This window comes from Triticum dicoccoides, chromosome 5B (assembly GCF_002162155.2).
Source record: "Triticum dicoccoides isolate Atlit2015 ecotype Zavitan chromosome 5B, WEW_v2.0, whole genome shotgun sequence".
In the NCBI taxonomy this organism is placed as follows: Eukaryota; Viridiplantae; Streptophyta; class Magnoliopsida; order Poales; family Poaceae; genus Triticum; species Triticum dicoccoides.
Window position 1 is genome coordinate 317,321,340 of NC_041389.1, and position 17,039 is coordinate 317,338,378.

Genomic DNA, 17,039 nt, shown 5'->3' on the forward strand with positions numbered 1-17,039 from the left:
TCACATACTTCTCAAGCGATGATGTATTTCATTCTTTTAATCATGTGTCGAAGCTTTGATGTATATGTTGTCATCAATTACCAAAAAGGGGGAGATTGAAAGTGCAACTAATCCCTGGGTGGTTTTGGTAATTCTAAACAACATATAGCTCATTGAACTAATACCCTTTCAAGATGATCATTTCAGAAAGTTCAATGATTGGCATGGCATGGACTAGAGATGTGGACCCCTCAAAATGCTAAGGACACATATTGGCAAAAGCTCAAGACTCTACATTTTCATTTTAATGATCCAAGATCACATTGAGTCCATAGGAAAAGCCAATACCATTAAAAGGGGATGAGGTGTTGCTTAATGGCTTACTTGCTCAAAATGCTTAGTGATATGCTCCAAAAGCCCTCAACAACTTTCTCATTTCCACATATGTCCTAAACCTAAAGTCAAACTCGGCCCCACCGATTTGATCTATCCTGCGCCACCGAGTTCATTTGACATAGCCACTGCCAGAAACCCTAATCAGTTCGGTCTTACCGATAGGGATCTCGGTCTCACCGAGATGGGATTGCAAACTCTCCTTCGTAATGTTTCGGTCTAACCGAAATGAGCGATTAGTAACATTGAGTTTGCAATGCAAACTCTGTGTTTCCTTTTCATAATGTTTCGATCTCACCAAAATGAGCGATCGGTCCCACCGAGTTTGCCTGACCAACTCTCTGGTTGCCTATTACTGAAATCGGTCCCACCGAGTTCATGTGATCGGTCTCAACGAGATCAAGTTATGCCCTAACCCTAGCACATCGGTCCCATCGTGTTGATGTTGTCAGTCCCACCGAAAAGCCTAACGTTCACATTTTAAACTGAATCGGTCTGGCCGAGTTTCACTATTCGGTCTCAACGAGTTTGGGAATTTGTGTGTAACGATTAGATTTTGTGTGGAGGCTATATATACCCCTCCACTAATTCTCCATTTGTGGAGAGATCCATTAGAACGTGCCTACGCTTCCACTACTCATTTTATGAGAGAGAACCACCTACTCATGTGTGGAGACCAAGACATTCCAATCCAAACACAAGATTCTTGATCTCTAGCCTTCCCCAAGTTGCTTTCCACTCAAATCATCTTTCGTCTATAGCAAAATCTGTGAGAGGGAGTTGAGTGTTGGGGAGACTATCAATTTAATCACAAGAGCAAGGAGTTCATCATCAACACACCATCTATTACCTTTTGGAGAGTGGTGTCTCCTAGATTGGTTAGGTGTCACTTGGGAGCCTCCATCAAGATTGTGGAGTTGAACCAAGGAGTTTGTAAGGGCAAGGAGATCGCCTACTTCGTGAAGATCTACCCAAGTGAGGCAAGTCCTTCGTGGGCGATGGCCATGGTGGGATAGAAAAGGTTGCTTCTTCGTGGACCCTTCGTGGGTGGAGCCCTCCGTGGACTCGCGCAGTCGTTACCCTTCGTGAGTTGAAGTCTCCATCAACATGGATGTACGATAGCACCACCTATCAGAACCACTCCAAAAATCTCCGTGTCTACATTGTGTTTGCTCCCTCTAAACTCCTCCCATTTACCTTCATATGCAATGATTTACATTCCGCTGCTATACTCTTAGAATTGCATGTGTAGGTTGATTGCTTGACTAGTGCTAAGTTGCTAAAATCTGCCAAGACTTAAAATTGGGAAAAGGCTAGATTTTTATTTGGTCAAGTAGTCTAATCCCCCCCCCTCTAGACATAATTTCGATCCTACAATAGATCAATTTTGGGCTCTTCTTGAAGGTGCACCTCCCAAAAGACTTGGAAGTTGCATATGTTGGAAATAGACTTGGGGCCGATATCTTGGGGGTGTAACTTGTAGAAGTTCAGAACATCCCTAAAGAATTTCGACCCGGGTGGTGAAAAACCACGGAGGAGGTGATCTGCAAAGACTATAACCTCGCATTCTTTAGGTTGAGGAGGGACTTCGGCTCCTGGAACTCGCCAGGGGATGATGTCTTTGGCTGGTAAACCGCCCATCTCAACATACTCCTTGAGAGTTTGTTCAATGACAGTAGAGGCAACCCAATCGCAAGAGGTGGTGGTTTTAGTCATTTTTGACAGTGGAAGCCTAAGAATAAAGTGTGGCAGGTCAATATTGTGATGAAGAACCGCCCAATAATTACAAAAGTCATGTTTAAGTCATCTATTCCCTCGTGGATTACAAGATCATGATTAAATTGATAAGTATGAACCGGCCAACATTGCCGACGGATCATACAAGGTTCTGGATTTTCGGACAAATCATGCATTATGATTAAGCCGGCTAAAGTTCTGGCGGGTTACAGAGGTTGTAATTTAAGCCGCACAAACAGAAAAATGGCGGGTTAGATGATTATCAAATCAAGATAGTTGATATTTTGCTAAGTGAAGGGCAAACAGGTTCCGCAAGTTTGCAGCTATATTTACGGATCTACAGCAATTCAGAAAACAGAAGGAAATGGCTAAACCTAAAACATCATGGAAGAACTAGTGTGCTCGGGATTGAATATCAGAAGAGAAGAATGAATCTATGATTGGAAACAAGTGCTAAAAACTGCTACCGCACAACTTCTGTACTTCTTTGGAATTGAACTAAGCGTTGGTGAAAAAAAAGCTATGACGAACTCGGATGAACACAGCGACCACCGATGAACTAGGGCAACCTAATGCAGATTGGAGGTGAGGAGAAGCGGCTACCTGGTGATGTTCATGAGTAGCCGGCGGGCACTGCAATCTCTGGTCAAAATCAGGTTGATGCAGCGGCCAGGTTGGAGATGTTGGTGAAGGTCGACTGCGGCAGTCAGTGCGAGGAAGACAAAGAAGAGAGAGGGACGGGGCTAAAGTTGAAAAAGGACCCCCCATGCTTATTTATAAGGGAAAAGGTGAATAGTGAAATGGCAGGCGCAAAAATCAAGGAGGCATCGTGGTTATCTCAACGGTGCAGGTGCCTCGATTCTCGGATGACCAGTTGATGCAAAAGATTCGTTGTGATGTCATGGATTTTTTATAAATTTATTCACATGGATCATGGCGGGTTACAATGTTTTATTCAAGGTTAAGCTTTGGAAAGATGACTCTCCAACTAAAGTGATGAAGATTGACATGAACAAGTTCAAGTCAACCTGGGGCCTAATGTTGGGGATATAACCCTGAGGTGTGACCCGCCTAGGAGGGGTCGGGTTACACCATTGGTGACTCAACAAAGAAGGCCCAAGTAAGCCCAAGAAGACAAGTGTGAAGATGGCGGCTCAAGAGCGGGCCTGGTGGCGGCCCAAGACTCGGACGTATGAATCGCCATGTTGTGGCTTGCCTGGTAAGGCAAGGCGACTTAGAAACCTGGCTGGTCACGTTGTGTGATCCAGCTCGGAATCTGGTAAGCCACCGGGCCTTGACCTGTGTATATAAAGGCGAAGACTCGGCGACAGGTTAACTTAAGAGACAACCCATCGATAGCTAGGTCAAGCGTAATTGCGCCCTTGTAATCGATACCCAAGCAATAAGAAACAAGAGCATAAGTAGGCTTTTACCTCATTGAGTGGGGCCGAACCTGGGTAAACCCTTTCTGTCCTTTGTCCTGTTCAACCCCTTTGAGATAACCTATGTTGTGATGGCTCCACACCTAAGTCCTTTCACAAGGGCATCTGCCATGTCAAATCCATGACACTACCCCTACTATGTCACTAGTTGAGGACACTGCAAGATTGAACCCATCACAAAGCACCTCTCCCATTGCAAGATAGATCAATCTAGTTGGCCAAACCAAATCAATAGATCAGAGAGAAATACAAAGCTATTTAAATCATGCATAAAAGAGTTCAGAGGAGACTCAAATCATATTCATAGATAATCTGATCATAAACCCACAATTCATCAGATCTCGACAAACACACCGCAAAAGAATATTACATCAGATAGAACTCCAAGAACATCGAGGAGAACATGGTATTGAAGATCAAAGAGAGAGAAGAAGCCATCTAGCTACTAGCCATGGACCCATAGGTCTGTGGTAAATACTCACACATCATCGCTAGGGCAGCAAGCTTGATGTAGAGGCCCTCCATGATCAAATCCCCCTCCCGCAGATCGCCGGAAAAGGTCCCAAGATGGGATCTCACAAGAACAAAAGCTTGCGGCGGCGGAAATGTATTTTTGTGGACTCTTCTGATTTTTTGGGAATGTTTGAGAATATATAGAGGTGGAACTAGGGTTAGGGGACTCCCGAGGGGCCCACAAGCCAGGGGCGCGCCACCCCTGGGGCACGCCCTAAGGGCTCGTGGCCTCCTCGGGACTCTTCTGGCCCTCTCTCCAAGTCACGTAGGTGTCTTCTGGTCCAAGAAAAATCATCGTGAAATTTTTATTCCGTTTGGACTCCGTTTGATATTCCTTTTTTGAGAAAGTCAAAAACAAGGAACAAGCAGAAACTGGCACTGGGCTCTAGGTTAATAAGTTAGTCCCAAAAATATTATAAATTAGCATATTAATGCACATAAAACATCCAAAACAGATAATATAATAGCATGGAACAATCAAAAATTATAGATACGTTGGAAATGTATCACCCTGCAGTCTGCCTGCTGGCCATCTACAATCTTTGGCTTCACTTTGAAAACTTTCAGCCATAGGCCGAAGTGCGGTTGGACCCGAAGAAAAGCCTCGCAAATGATGATGAAGGCCGAGATGTGGAGGATAGAGTTCGGGGTGAAGCGGGAAGCCTAGTCCTCGGACGAAGTGGGGGACGAACACCACCCTCTCGCTGGGCAATGGTGTGGGGATGACCTGGCTTACTTCTGGGGCTCGGTGAACGACGGCGGCCAGAAGGTAGCCGGCGCACTTCAGATCCTCGATATCTTTGTTGGTGACGATCGAGGCCTCCCACTTGCCTCCCACACCAGATCCGACCCTCGTCAAGTATCAGGGGAGGGGAGCCCTGGGGGAAAGGTGGATTGGAGCGCTTGAGCTCTGTGGATTGAAAAAAGTAGTGGCGAGAGGAGGAAAAAAGCGTGAGAAGATAACTACGGCCGGTCTCTTTTTATAAGCAGTCGTGATACCAAGAGTCCTTTAAACGCGCCTCTAGCCTCGCTACTTCCTGATATACTCGTGACTTTATGCGTGAGTGGGATACTGGGAATCATTGGTCAAATCCCTTGAAAATCGGAACACGATCTACGCCTCGATGGGACGTGTCATTAGATGGATTGCCTCGAACCACGCATCGAGTTCTCATGTTTATGGCCGGCGGCGACCCTTCGCTGAAAAATGTTAGTTACCGGCACTTCATATGTTTGAGTCGTTGGCCTTCGAGGTTAAGTAGGAGCTGTTGGCCCGGAGTCCATATTTAGTGTGGATCAGCACGTGGTTGGATTAGACCATGTGCCTCCTGAAGACTTAACCATATGAGGTCGTTCTGAATACTCAAAAGGAGGGAACTCACTTGTAAGCCGGAGTCTTCAGATGCGAAGGATGCGGAAAGCTGGCGATGGAGGCTAGTTCGGGGGCTACTGAGGGAGTCCTGGACTAGGGGGTCCTCGGTGGGTCGTCCTATCTCTCGTGGGCCGAACAGTTGAGCCGCGTTGTATCCAGACCGAAGATGTTTTAATTCCTTGGTGTGTACCCCAAGTCAAGGTGGAAGACTCAGCGTCATTGATCCTTCTATGTAACCGACTATATGTAAACCCTAGTACCCCTGGTGTCTATATAAACTAGAGGATTTAGTCCACATAGAAAAAAGAGAACATCCACAATCCTATTAGCCTAGGGTTTAGTTAATCTGATGTCATGGTAGATCAACTCTGTAATCCTCATATACACAAGCAATATAATCAAGTAGGACGTCGGATTTTACTTCTTAGAGAGGGACCGAACCGGGGTAAATAACGTGTCACACGTCCCTTGTTCACCATCGATCCAAAGTCCACAGTTCGGGATCCCCTGCCCGAGATCCGCCGGTTTTGACATCGACAGGAACCCCAACAAGTTTGCAAAGATAAGCCCATCCCTCAGGGCCATTGCTTCGGCCATCATTGCATCAGATGTATGTATTATGTATTTGCACTGCGTAGCTAGAAAGTTTCATTTGCCATATCTAATAACTGTTGTTGTTGCTCCCACCCCCTCATCGCAAAAAAACAATGTCTACATGTACCTTAACAAATCTAAGATCAGGTTTCATCCACCTTGATGCACTAGTGGCGTTCCGGCTAAGATTCACCTCGTGGTAGTTACTAGTGATCGCCAACACAGCCGTATGCCATCTCGTAAGTGGTGGTGGATTACCATCATGTGTGAGGAAGTGTATTGATGGATACGTTGTCAGGAAAAGAATAATCCACCTTTGTGGTGTTGGCCAATCAGTTGGTTACGTCCAAGTTTTCTCTCTTTTTTAATTGATGTCCAAGTTTTCTTAAACCTACACCAAACAGGGAAAGTTTGGAGGAGGCTGGACGTCTGCCCACGGTTAGTTGGACCACACCTCCCACACCATCCATGTGTTTCACTTAATTTTTTCTCTTGATTCACCTGGCTCACTGCCAGCGATAGCTCATTGTCCGAATTTGATGACTATAGTTAGATGACCGGCGCCCTGTCCGTTAAATGTGGCACATTTGAACGTGTCTACGAAGATGATATGGTGATGTCCAATAGGCAATCACCATTGGAGTTGTCCTTAGCCATCGCAACTAGTAATTCTCTACCTTTTTCTAGAGGAACATAACTTTAATTGCCTTAGTCATCTCATTCAAGACACACATTATTAGAGCATCTTCAATAGATGATGTATTTACATCACTAAATTGTAGTTCGAGTAAAATATACATCACCTAAAACTGCATTTTTACATCACCAAAAACCTTCAACTCCATAAATGATATAAAATAGTCAATGCTCCAATAGGTGATGTAAAATACATCAGTCGCATGGTAGTTGCTCCAAAATTTTGTTGTCTCCCAACAAAACACTCACTAGTATCATACCATGTGGTATGGATCATGATTAGAAATGATAAAACACATTTGGATTTATGTTGTTGCAAGGGGGTCACAAGGTGTGACAATTATTGGTTATCGGCAAAAAGTATGTAGGATCTCAAGCTATGGCATTACAATCGACAACATGATAGCATATGTAAACACTCATGACATTTAACATGATTCTTTTTTATTATTGAAGTTACATGCACAAACGAAAATATTATGCATCACAAATCTCTAAGATTCACCATGAACATGTGAGGAACATGCTTCTACATCAACACATTATAAAACATAGTACAGCCAAATACATGTCCAATGCAGAGAGGAAAGTTTAAACTAGCAAATGAGATGTAAATAATCTAAAATTTTGATAATGCTCAAAGTGTTTTTGAAAGCGCATGTTGACATGTCTGGAATTGCTAAGATGTTTGCTAAATATATGGTTAAAGATGTAGAGGACAACAGTCATGCAAACTCTTCATCTATGATGAGTACTGTTACATGCAAAGGTAGTCAAAATTGTAGATTATAATCTAATGTCTTCAAATACATAATAGTAGGCATGTTGTTGTTACAAAATTGAACGAATAAACAAAGGGTATACAAAGCTCCAGCACATCAAAGAGAAAGCAGGTTGAACCGGTTAGTCAGCACACTTTTTTCTCTTGTAAACACTTTGTTTAACTGGACGATCCCACGCACGTTGTTGCAGGAATGTTTCGCAATATATTCGGTTAGAATTGGTAGTATGGAACATGAATATTTGGAGTAATAATATGAGAAGTAAAGATGAAAACAAATATGATTTGTAGTGTTTGATTATTGTATAATGTAAATACCATAATAGAATGTAAATTCTTATGCACATTTGCATGTCGAGGTGGCTTTTTATTATGCATGATTGCATGTTGTGGTGAACCTTTCTCCATGCATATTGAATGATGAGGGGCATACTTGCATGTTGAGAGAAATAGGCTAGTGGGGGATAGCTATTTAGATATAGAAGATTCGATATACTATCTTTGTTTATTGTATCATCATATATTGCCAAAATACATCTATATTTTAAAATTCCTTCATACCTAACTATTAAACCAATCATTCAATATGTTGTAACCTGGATATATGATTTATATAGAGAAAGTTGGAATTCACAAATGTTGAGTTAAATGCAAGTCTAGTAGCCCAGCTAAAATAAAATGGATCTATCAAGATGTAGCATGAAGAAGCTGAAGCAGTCAAGAATGACCTGCCAGGGGTAGATCCAGGATTTAGACATGAGGGGGCGAGAAAGATAATAATCGTTCAAGAGACACAACATAAGATTGTAGTCTCAAAGTAGAATTGATATGAATTTATGGCAACATATATCTGCTAATATGTAAAATACTTACATTTTTCAGTAGCATATCGACTGGATTGTGGTTGGAATTATTATCTACAACGGGTTGCTGGATTTGCATTTTCTGTAATATTTGAGGTAGAAGAATTGTGTTTGAAAAACGAAATTGTTTTTCTTGTATTCTTTCTCTTTATCCTTCATTTGTTGAAACATTAAACAATGAGTAAAATTAGATTCCTAAACTATAATCCTACCTTATCTGAGCGATTAAAATTAAATCATTATCTTCAAAGAAATTGTACTAATTCAAAAATATTATAACTTACCGATGACGTTCCTTGGTTCCTTGAAGTTGATTTTGGGATGCATGATGATGACAAAGTAAACAAACTATAATGAACACTATCCTGGATTCAATCACCGCTGAAGTAGAGGGCCATCAGCCCTGCCCACAGCGGCGGAAATAGTGAGAGCTGAGAGGCGACGGGCGATGACGTACGGAGCCATCTGACCTAGAAATCACGATGCCCACGAACAAAATTGCGTGAAGGATAGGGAACTGACTAGCCGATCTCACGTCTTCACCTAATCCCTTTTTCTGATGCGTACAACTAGCGATAAGGCTTCAAATATGATTTCTTGCGTTGGGCCTGGGTAAAACATTATTATGTTAGCCCATTAGCGTCAGATGTATACGTACAGACTACTGAAACTAGTATACCTAGACGAAAAATCATAGGGGGGACGAGGCGATGGGGGGTGTCTGACCCCTGCTCGCACCCCTGCCTCCGCCCCTGGCCCTGGCAGAGCAGCAACAAGAACATGAAGTTGTCAAGGAGGCCCTAGCAGAGCAGCATGAAGAGCCTAAAGTAGTCAAGAAGGCCCTTTCAGAGCAGCAACAAGAAACTGAAGCTGGCAAGGAGGCTCTGATAGGGCAACATGAAAAACTTGAAGCTATCAGGACAACCCTAGAAGAGCACCAACAAGAACTTGAAGCTGTCAAGAAGGCTCTGTGAGAGCGGAAAGATGAACTTAAAGGTTTCAAAATCACCCTGGAGAGCACCATGAAGAAATTTAAAAGCCCTTCTAGATCAGTATGAAGAACTTCAAGCTGTCAACAAGGCCCTTCCAGAGCAGCATAATGAAATTAAAGCTTAATTTCATGTGCGCTACTCTGTCCCATGGTTTATTATTGTAATGTCTCATATGGTCCGTGTGGAATTTTATAGTTTGTATTCAAATTTAATTGTTTCACGAATTCATATTTAATTTTCAAAAGTTGTGAGTTTTATTCAAATTTGTCAACAAAATGCAATATAAACCAAATTATAGGCGTATGCAAACTGTGACGATAATGCATGTCGTTACCAGCATATGGACCCACATGTAAGCAGCCAGGGCGCCACGTCTGGGCCCACTTGCAAATGCAAGCAACCAGATCACCCATGTATGGGCCCACCTGTAAGTAGCAACATCATCATATTCTTGGCCCATGTGTTAGGATCTTTGATTGGTCAAATCTACGAAACTTGTTGTTAGTGACGGCCACCGTCACGCGAAAAAAACCCACAAGACCCACATATAAGCAGCCACATCGTACTCAACCCATATGTCTGAATCGATGACTGGTCAAACATGACGCATTAGTTGTTAGTGACGGATTATCATCACCGAAAACGGTATTAGCTGACAAGTCGGTCGATCAAAGATGATAGTCTTGGTTGTCACCGAAAATGAACTTCCGTGAGAAAACTCGAACCATCACCTATGATCTTAGGTGACAGAAAAAGTGGTACCATCAAAATTTTATTTTTGCTCTTCAGTGGTGGTGGGGTGACGTCCGAAAACCACCATCAACACATTTTCAGTGACAAAATTCAGTTTTGCCTGACACAAGTGAACCGCCCTAAAAGTCCTTCATTTTGCAGTCTCCTCCAGGACCACCTTTGCATCCTTGAAGAAATCCCTTGAGGCGCTCGTCGATGGTGTCGCCGGCACATCCTGCCTCGGTGAGCTCGGTCTCGTCACCGCTACCGCCCACCTCGAAATTGTGTAAATGTGGAATGGGGTTAGGACTAAGAGAGAAGTAGAGAGGGGGATGAATGCAGCTGAATAGGAATAGAGGCGAGAACGACGAGGAGTAATTGGGATTGTGTTCGCTCAGCCCAGTTTCAGCGAACGGTCTTCGGAGCTGATGTGGCGACGGGCCTGTTTCAAGATTCGTGCTCCTCATCCAACAACAACCAAAGCGTTCGCGTGAATTTGCTTGTTATCTGACGTCAGTTCACTAGCTTTTTATATAGGTAGAAGAAGAAGAAAGATCTATCCGGCATCTTTCCATATATTTACAGGTGAAGGTTTGACGCCTCCAATAAATTTCTGAATATTCGGCAAATTAAGGAGAGCCAACCAACATGTAGGCGTCGATCGACCATGGAAGGAGGAACGTTCATGGTCTCTCCACCGAGCCGGCCTAGAAAGTCGGCACAACGCCGCAGCTGGAGTCGGACAGCACGGCTGCGGAGAAGTACTGGTCCACCTCGAGGTCGGCGTCGGCGCGCTTGGCGAACCGCCCCTTGATCCGTGGCCTGGTCTCGGCGTAGGCCTTCCGCGACGCGTACCTGATGGTCTTCTCGAACCGCCTCATCTTCCTCTTCTCCCTGTACCGGTGCACCCTGGCCTCCCTGTCCATGGCCATGCCCATGAACTGCGGCGACATGTGCGCCGCCGCTGAGAAGAGGTCGACGCTGCTCTCGCTGCGCCTCATGTACGAGCTGGTCACATCCTGGACGGTGCTACTGTTGTCCGGTGATGATGACATTGAAAGCTGGAAATAATAAGATGAGACAAGTACGAGAAGATGGGCATGCATGGAGATCAAGCACTCTTGGTCGATCTTAAGATTTCCATGGTTACCTACTGTGACATTAGAAGGGAGTTGAGATCAAGGTTTTGCATATCTAGAAATTGTTAACAGCTATGTGGAGATCTTATAGGCTTGTAGCTAGGAGCCGGGAACCAACAGTTGCTAGATAGAGATCAAGTCCATAGAATTCATGCAAGTAACTCACGCTGCGTTGGAATGTTGCGCCAAATCCGTACCCATGGTTAGAATTTTGTGCATCATACGACATCTCCGCCGTGAAGTCCTGCCGCTCATGCAGCTGCGCCACCGGCTCGCCGGGCACGACGAGCTCGTGGCTGCCCTCGTTGCTCTCCACACCGTGGCCGCGGTACTCCTTGCCCGACGCGTCCTTCTCGCCTGCTCGCCCGAGGTCAAGGAAGTCAGCGACGAGCGCGTCGCCGAACGCCGGCGCATCCCCCTCCGGGCCCCGGAGCGGGTCGAGCAGCAACCACGACGTCGCTTCCTCCTCATCTCCCTCTCCCTCGCCGTCGTCGTAGTAGGACCTCCGGCCCTCGCGGATGGGCCAGGAGGAGTTGACGCCGCCGGGGCGGACGACGAAGGCGCCTCCGGCAGGGGAGGCCGGGGCCACCGCGCCCATCGGGACGCGGCGGTGGCGGCTGGCCAGCGTGTTGGCCGAGTGCACGTCCGCGTCGCACGCGGCGCAGAGCGCTGCCGAGTCGGCGCGGCAGTAGAACGCGCACGGCGCCGACCGGCACGAGTCGCAGCGCTGCTGCAGCATGCTGCCGCCGCCGCGCAGCTGGCCACGAAGCTCCGGCTCGGCCTTGATCATCGCCGCGCGCGAGGTCGATTGGTCCAGTTCACCCACCGCTCAGGCGGGCTATATATACGCTTATCCTGTATCTCACTCACCTCCGTCTGACTCTATCACGCGCAGTGAACAAGCTGGAGCGCAGGGTGCAGCGTGCGGCCTTGTGTTTTGATCTGGTTGGGTTTTCGTCTTGTGGACGAGAGTTAGACAAGTCTGCATGGCGGGACGTCGGCGGGAGATTTCCGGCGGCGACACGTTCGCGGGGTTCGAACGGCTGAGAGAGCCTGGTCCCTTATCTTGTGGCCTGGCGCGCTCACGGTGGGACCGGCTAAGAGGGCTTGGTGGGCCCCACAGGATAACGGGTTGCTGCTCCTGGCCAATGCTGCCTTGCACTTTCGACACGTCTCTATGCCGGTCTCCCATGGCAGACTAGTCAAATCTTATCTGCAAGTTCCCATTGTCAAGGCTGTTGTGCCATGTCAGTCTTTGTAAGCTGCGTTCTAGAAAAAAAGTCTTTATAAATTACCAAAGGGATATGCAATGCAATTATAGATCAAATGTCAGGATTTTGGTTGGGTGATGATGGAGAGAGGAAGAAAATGGTTTGTGTGTTTGAAGATGAGCATTCCAAATAAGGAAGGGGGCACCGATTTAGGGATGTTCATAGTTTTTTCGAAAAAGGTTTCTGCTCCGTTTTATAGATAAAGCAACGATCAACTTACAACTCGACACAACCAATCACACAACACAACTCCCCACACACACCCGAGGCAAGATACATAGGTGCCAGAGGACAAGTACAACCCCCACCAACTCTACGAAGACAAAGGTTGAACGATAAATCACACCATGGAGTCAATGGAGCCCTCAACCGATCCAACAACAAAGAGGCGAAGTTGATACCCGGCCAAACAAGAGTGCCAAAGCAATGCCATGTCAGTCTTTGTAAGTTGCGTTCTAAAAAAAGTCTTTATAAATTGCCAAAAGGATATGCAACGCAATTATAGATCAAATGTCAGGATTTTGGTTGGGTGGTGATGAAGAGAAGAAGAGGTATGCGTGTTTGAAGATGAGCATTCCAAAGAAGGAAGTGGGCAATGATTTAGGGACGTTCACATTTTTTTAAAGAGGTTTATGCTCTGTTTTATAGATAAAACAACGATCAACTTATAACTCGACAGAACCCACCACACAACACAACATCACACACACCCGACGCAAGATACATAGGTGCCAGAGAACAACTACAACCCCCACCAACTCCGCGAAGAAAAAGGATGACCAATAAAGCACACCATGGAGTCAATGGAGCCCTCAACCGAGCCAACAAGAAGAGGCGAAGTTGATACCCGACGAATCAAGAGTGCCAAAGCGGTGTCTTCAGGAGGACTACGACACCAAAGTGCCACCACCACCCGATTCGAAGGATGAAGATTTTCACCCGAAGCATGACGAAGGGCAAGAAGCGGCCACGACAGAGACTCCACGAAGTTGACGACGTCCATGGATGCCGCCTACGATGATCCAGCCAACGCCAACCAGGGTGTTCGCCCGGCAAGAATGCTTCACATCCGCCCACGATGCGCCAAGACACGACATATATCGCACCACTAGCACAGATGTCAACCCCCAGCCACCATGCCACCCCCACAGCCATGGTAGCTAGGTCGCACCTGAATCACGAGTTCCACCTATGAACACCGCAGTTCCCACCAACAGGTCCACCGCCCTGGAACCAAGCATCCTAGATCCCCATCCATGGCCACAGGAGAAGCAACAGACAGGGCCCCTACTGCCGGAGAGCCGCCAGCAGCCGGCTTGGCCAAATCGACCAGGGACCGATAGCAATTAGGTCGGGGGAGAGGTGAAAATGCAGGGCGGACCTCGTCCATGACCAACATCATCGGTGCCGGCGATGGGCGGCCTGACCTCATCGGAGCTACCCATCCCTCTCCCGCCACCTGTCCACACACCACCCCCTATGGCGTCCCTCCATGGCCCCCTCCCCAGATCCGCACGAACATGCCCGACCTTCACAGATTAAATCTTATTAGGTTAGTAAAGCAGTGGTGACGACTAATATAGAACCCAGATTTCTTTGTGTGCACGTGTTTTCGGCGCAAACTAAAGTATTACCTAATTGGAAATATCTGTTGTTGGAATTATTGGGTCTAGCCCATATAATAATTCATATTTTCTTCCAATAATTCAAGGGAAATCCCAAAGGCTTATGTGGTCCATTCATGCCTGACAAGGTGGTGTGAAAAATACATGTATGCGATGCTTTGTTTCTATCATGCAAGAAAGAAGTTGAAACGAATGATGCATAAATGGGAGAAGAAACAAAACACTTCATGTGTTTTTAGTGCGCTCGTTTCTTCTCTACTTAATGGTGTTTAGTGCGTCTGTTTAATGATGTTTATTGCACCAGTTTCTCTTCTACTAATGAAGGGCCAATTTCAAATTTTCTCGCGTATATAAGAGGTCACTCCTCTGTTTCACAAGTACTACTACTCTTCGTCTCATTCCAAAGCATCGTGCCGCTTATCTCTTTCCCATCTCGCTTCCTGACGTGCACCGGGGAGTGAGACAGCAGGCCTCCGAAACCCCGCCCTCTTGTGATCTGGTACGGGAGAGGGGCGATTAGGTTTTTGGGGAGTGCCTCCGCACGACTGCTGGATTTTTGTTCACGACTGCTGGATTTTTGTTCATCGTGGCTGCGAACGACGACATCATCGACGACGAGTTCCCCAACGACAACTTCTTCCCCGATGTCGACGACCTCTTCGACGACATGACGAACGAGATGTCTGCATCTTCTGCTATTGTTTCGTACATCATCGTATCCTCTTTGGTAGGGCTAGCATTTGGTTTACTGCTACTAGTGATCAACATAGATATGTTGCTCGTTGCTTATTATCTCAACTGCATAACTAGTTTCACCAATCAGTTGCATGTCTCAATTGTTCTCTCTATCATGTTGATCATGTTTTACCTATTGTTTTTCTGTATTAAACATAATGGAAAATGCCTAATTATTCAACATCTTGAAAGTTGGACCTAAAGCGGGATCATCATACACAGGCAACACATTTTTGTTGGAATTCAAACATTTTAGAGGGGTTGTATTTGGTGTGTGGACACGGGATCTCAAATCAATGTCTAACAAGATCCTTGGATCCCATCCAATGTATCTTGTAAAGTTGTTACGCCTAGGGGATATATCATGCTATCTCGTGTCGAAGACCTGATAAACCCATATACATGTGCATGGGATTATGCTTGACATATTATTTTGGTGGATGTTGAACAAATACAACAGATCCCTCAAAATGTCCAAGAAATCGATGAATTTGTGGCAGGGAAATGAAGGAAATATGCCCTAGAGGCAATAATAAAGTTATTATTTATTTCCTTATTTCATGATAAATGTTTATTGTTCATGCTAGAATTGTATTAACGGGAAACATAATACATATGTGAATAGACAAACATAGTGTCATTAGTATGCCTCTACTTGACTAGCTCGTTAATCAAAGATGGTTAAGTTTCCTAACCATATACATGAGTTGTCATTTGATTAACGGGATCACATTATTAGGAGAATGATGTGATTGACTTGACCCATTCTGTTAGCTTAGCACTTGATCGTTTAGTATGTTGCTATTGCTTTCTTCATGACTTATTCATGTTCCTACAACTATGAGACTATGCAACTCCCATTTACCGGAGGAACACTTTGTGTGCTACCAAATGTCACAACGTAACTGGGTGATTATAAAGGAGCTCTACAGGAAGGTACATGTTGGGTTGGCATATTTCGAGATTAGGATTTCTCACTCCGATTGTCGGAGAGGTATCTCTGGGCCCTCTCGGTAATGCACATCACTATAAGCCTTGCAAGCAATGTGACTAATGAGTTAGTTGCGGGATGATGCATTACGGAATGAGTAAAGAGACTTGCCGGTAACGAGATTGAGCTAGGTATTGAGATACCGACGATCGAATCTCGGGCAAGTAACATACCAATGACAAAGGGAACAACGTATGTTGTTATGCGGTTTGACCGATAAAGATCTTCGTAGAATATGTAGGAGCCAATATGAGCATCCAGGTTCCGCTATTGGTTATTGACCGGAAATGTGTCTCGGTCATTTCTACATAGTTCTCGAACCCGTAGGGTCCGCATGCTTAAGGTTTCAATGACAGTTTTATTATGAGTTTATGAGTTTTGATGTACCGAAGGAGTTAGGAGTCCCGGATGAGATCGGGGACATGACGAGGAGTCTCGAAATGGTCGAGACATAAAGATCGATATATTGGACGACTATATTTGGACTTCGGAAAGGTTCCGAGTGATTCGGGTATTTTTCGGAGTACCGGAGAGTTACAGAAATTCGTCGGGGAGTATATGGGCCTTATTGGGCCATACGGGAATAGATGAGAGAGGCCAAAAGGAAGGAGGCATGCGCCCCCCTTCTGGTCCGAATTGGACAAGGGGTGCAGCCTCCTTTTCCTTCTCCCTCTCCTCCTCTTTCCTTCTCTCCTACTCCAACAAGGAAAGGAGGAGTCCTACTCCCGGTGGGAGTAGGACTCCCCCCTTGGCGCGCCCTCCTCCTTGGCCGGCCGCCTCCCCCCTTGCTCCTTTATATACGGGGGCAGGGGGCACCCCATAGACACAACAATTGATCTCTTGATTTCTTAGTCGTGTGCGGTGCCCCCCTCCATCATAGTCCTCTTCGATAATATTGTAGCAGTGCTTAGGCAAAGCCCTACGACGATAGAACATCAAGATCGTCACCACGCCGTCGTGCTGATGGAACTCTCCCTCGACACTCGGCTGGATCGGAGTATGAGGGACGTCATCGAGTTGAACGTGTGCTAGAACTCGGAGGTGTCGTAGTTTCGGTGCTTGATCGGTCGGGCCGTGAAGACGTACGACTACATCAACCGCGTTGTTCTAACGCTTCCGCTTTCGGTCTACGAGGGTACGTGGACAACACTCTCCCCTCTTGTTGCTATGCATCACCATGATCT

The 17,039-nt window shown here is 45.8% G+C and overlaps 1 protein-coding gene across 1 annotated transcript; it reads right to left on the reverse strand.

The window, feature by feature from the left end:
• Positions 1-10,579: 10,579 nt before the first annotated feature.
• LOC119308659 (zinc finger protein CO3-like) lies at positions 10,580-12,174 on the reverse strand. Its single transcript, XM_037584788.1, has 2 exons — positions 11,400-12,174; positions 10,580-11,155 (listed from the first exon to the last, which is right to left on the reverse strand). The coding sequence occupies exons 1-2, from the start codon at positions 12,021-12,023 to the stop codon at positions 10,802-10,804; spliced, it is 978 nt and encodes a 325-aa protein (XP_037440685.1). The 5' UTR covers positions 12,024-12,174; the 3' UTR covers positions 10,580-10,801.
• Between the last annotated feature and the right edge of the window lie 4,865 nt (positions 12,175-17,039).

Coding starts and splice junctions, on each gene's coding strand:
- LOC119308659 (XM_037584788.1), bottom strand. CDS start 12,023: ATGATCAAGGCCGAGCCGGAGCTTCGTGGCCAGCTGCGCGGCGGCGGC. Junction 11,156..11,399: donor GCGCAACATTCCAACGCAGC/GTGAGTTACTTG, acceptor TATTATTTCCAG/CTTTCAATGTCATCATCACC.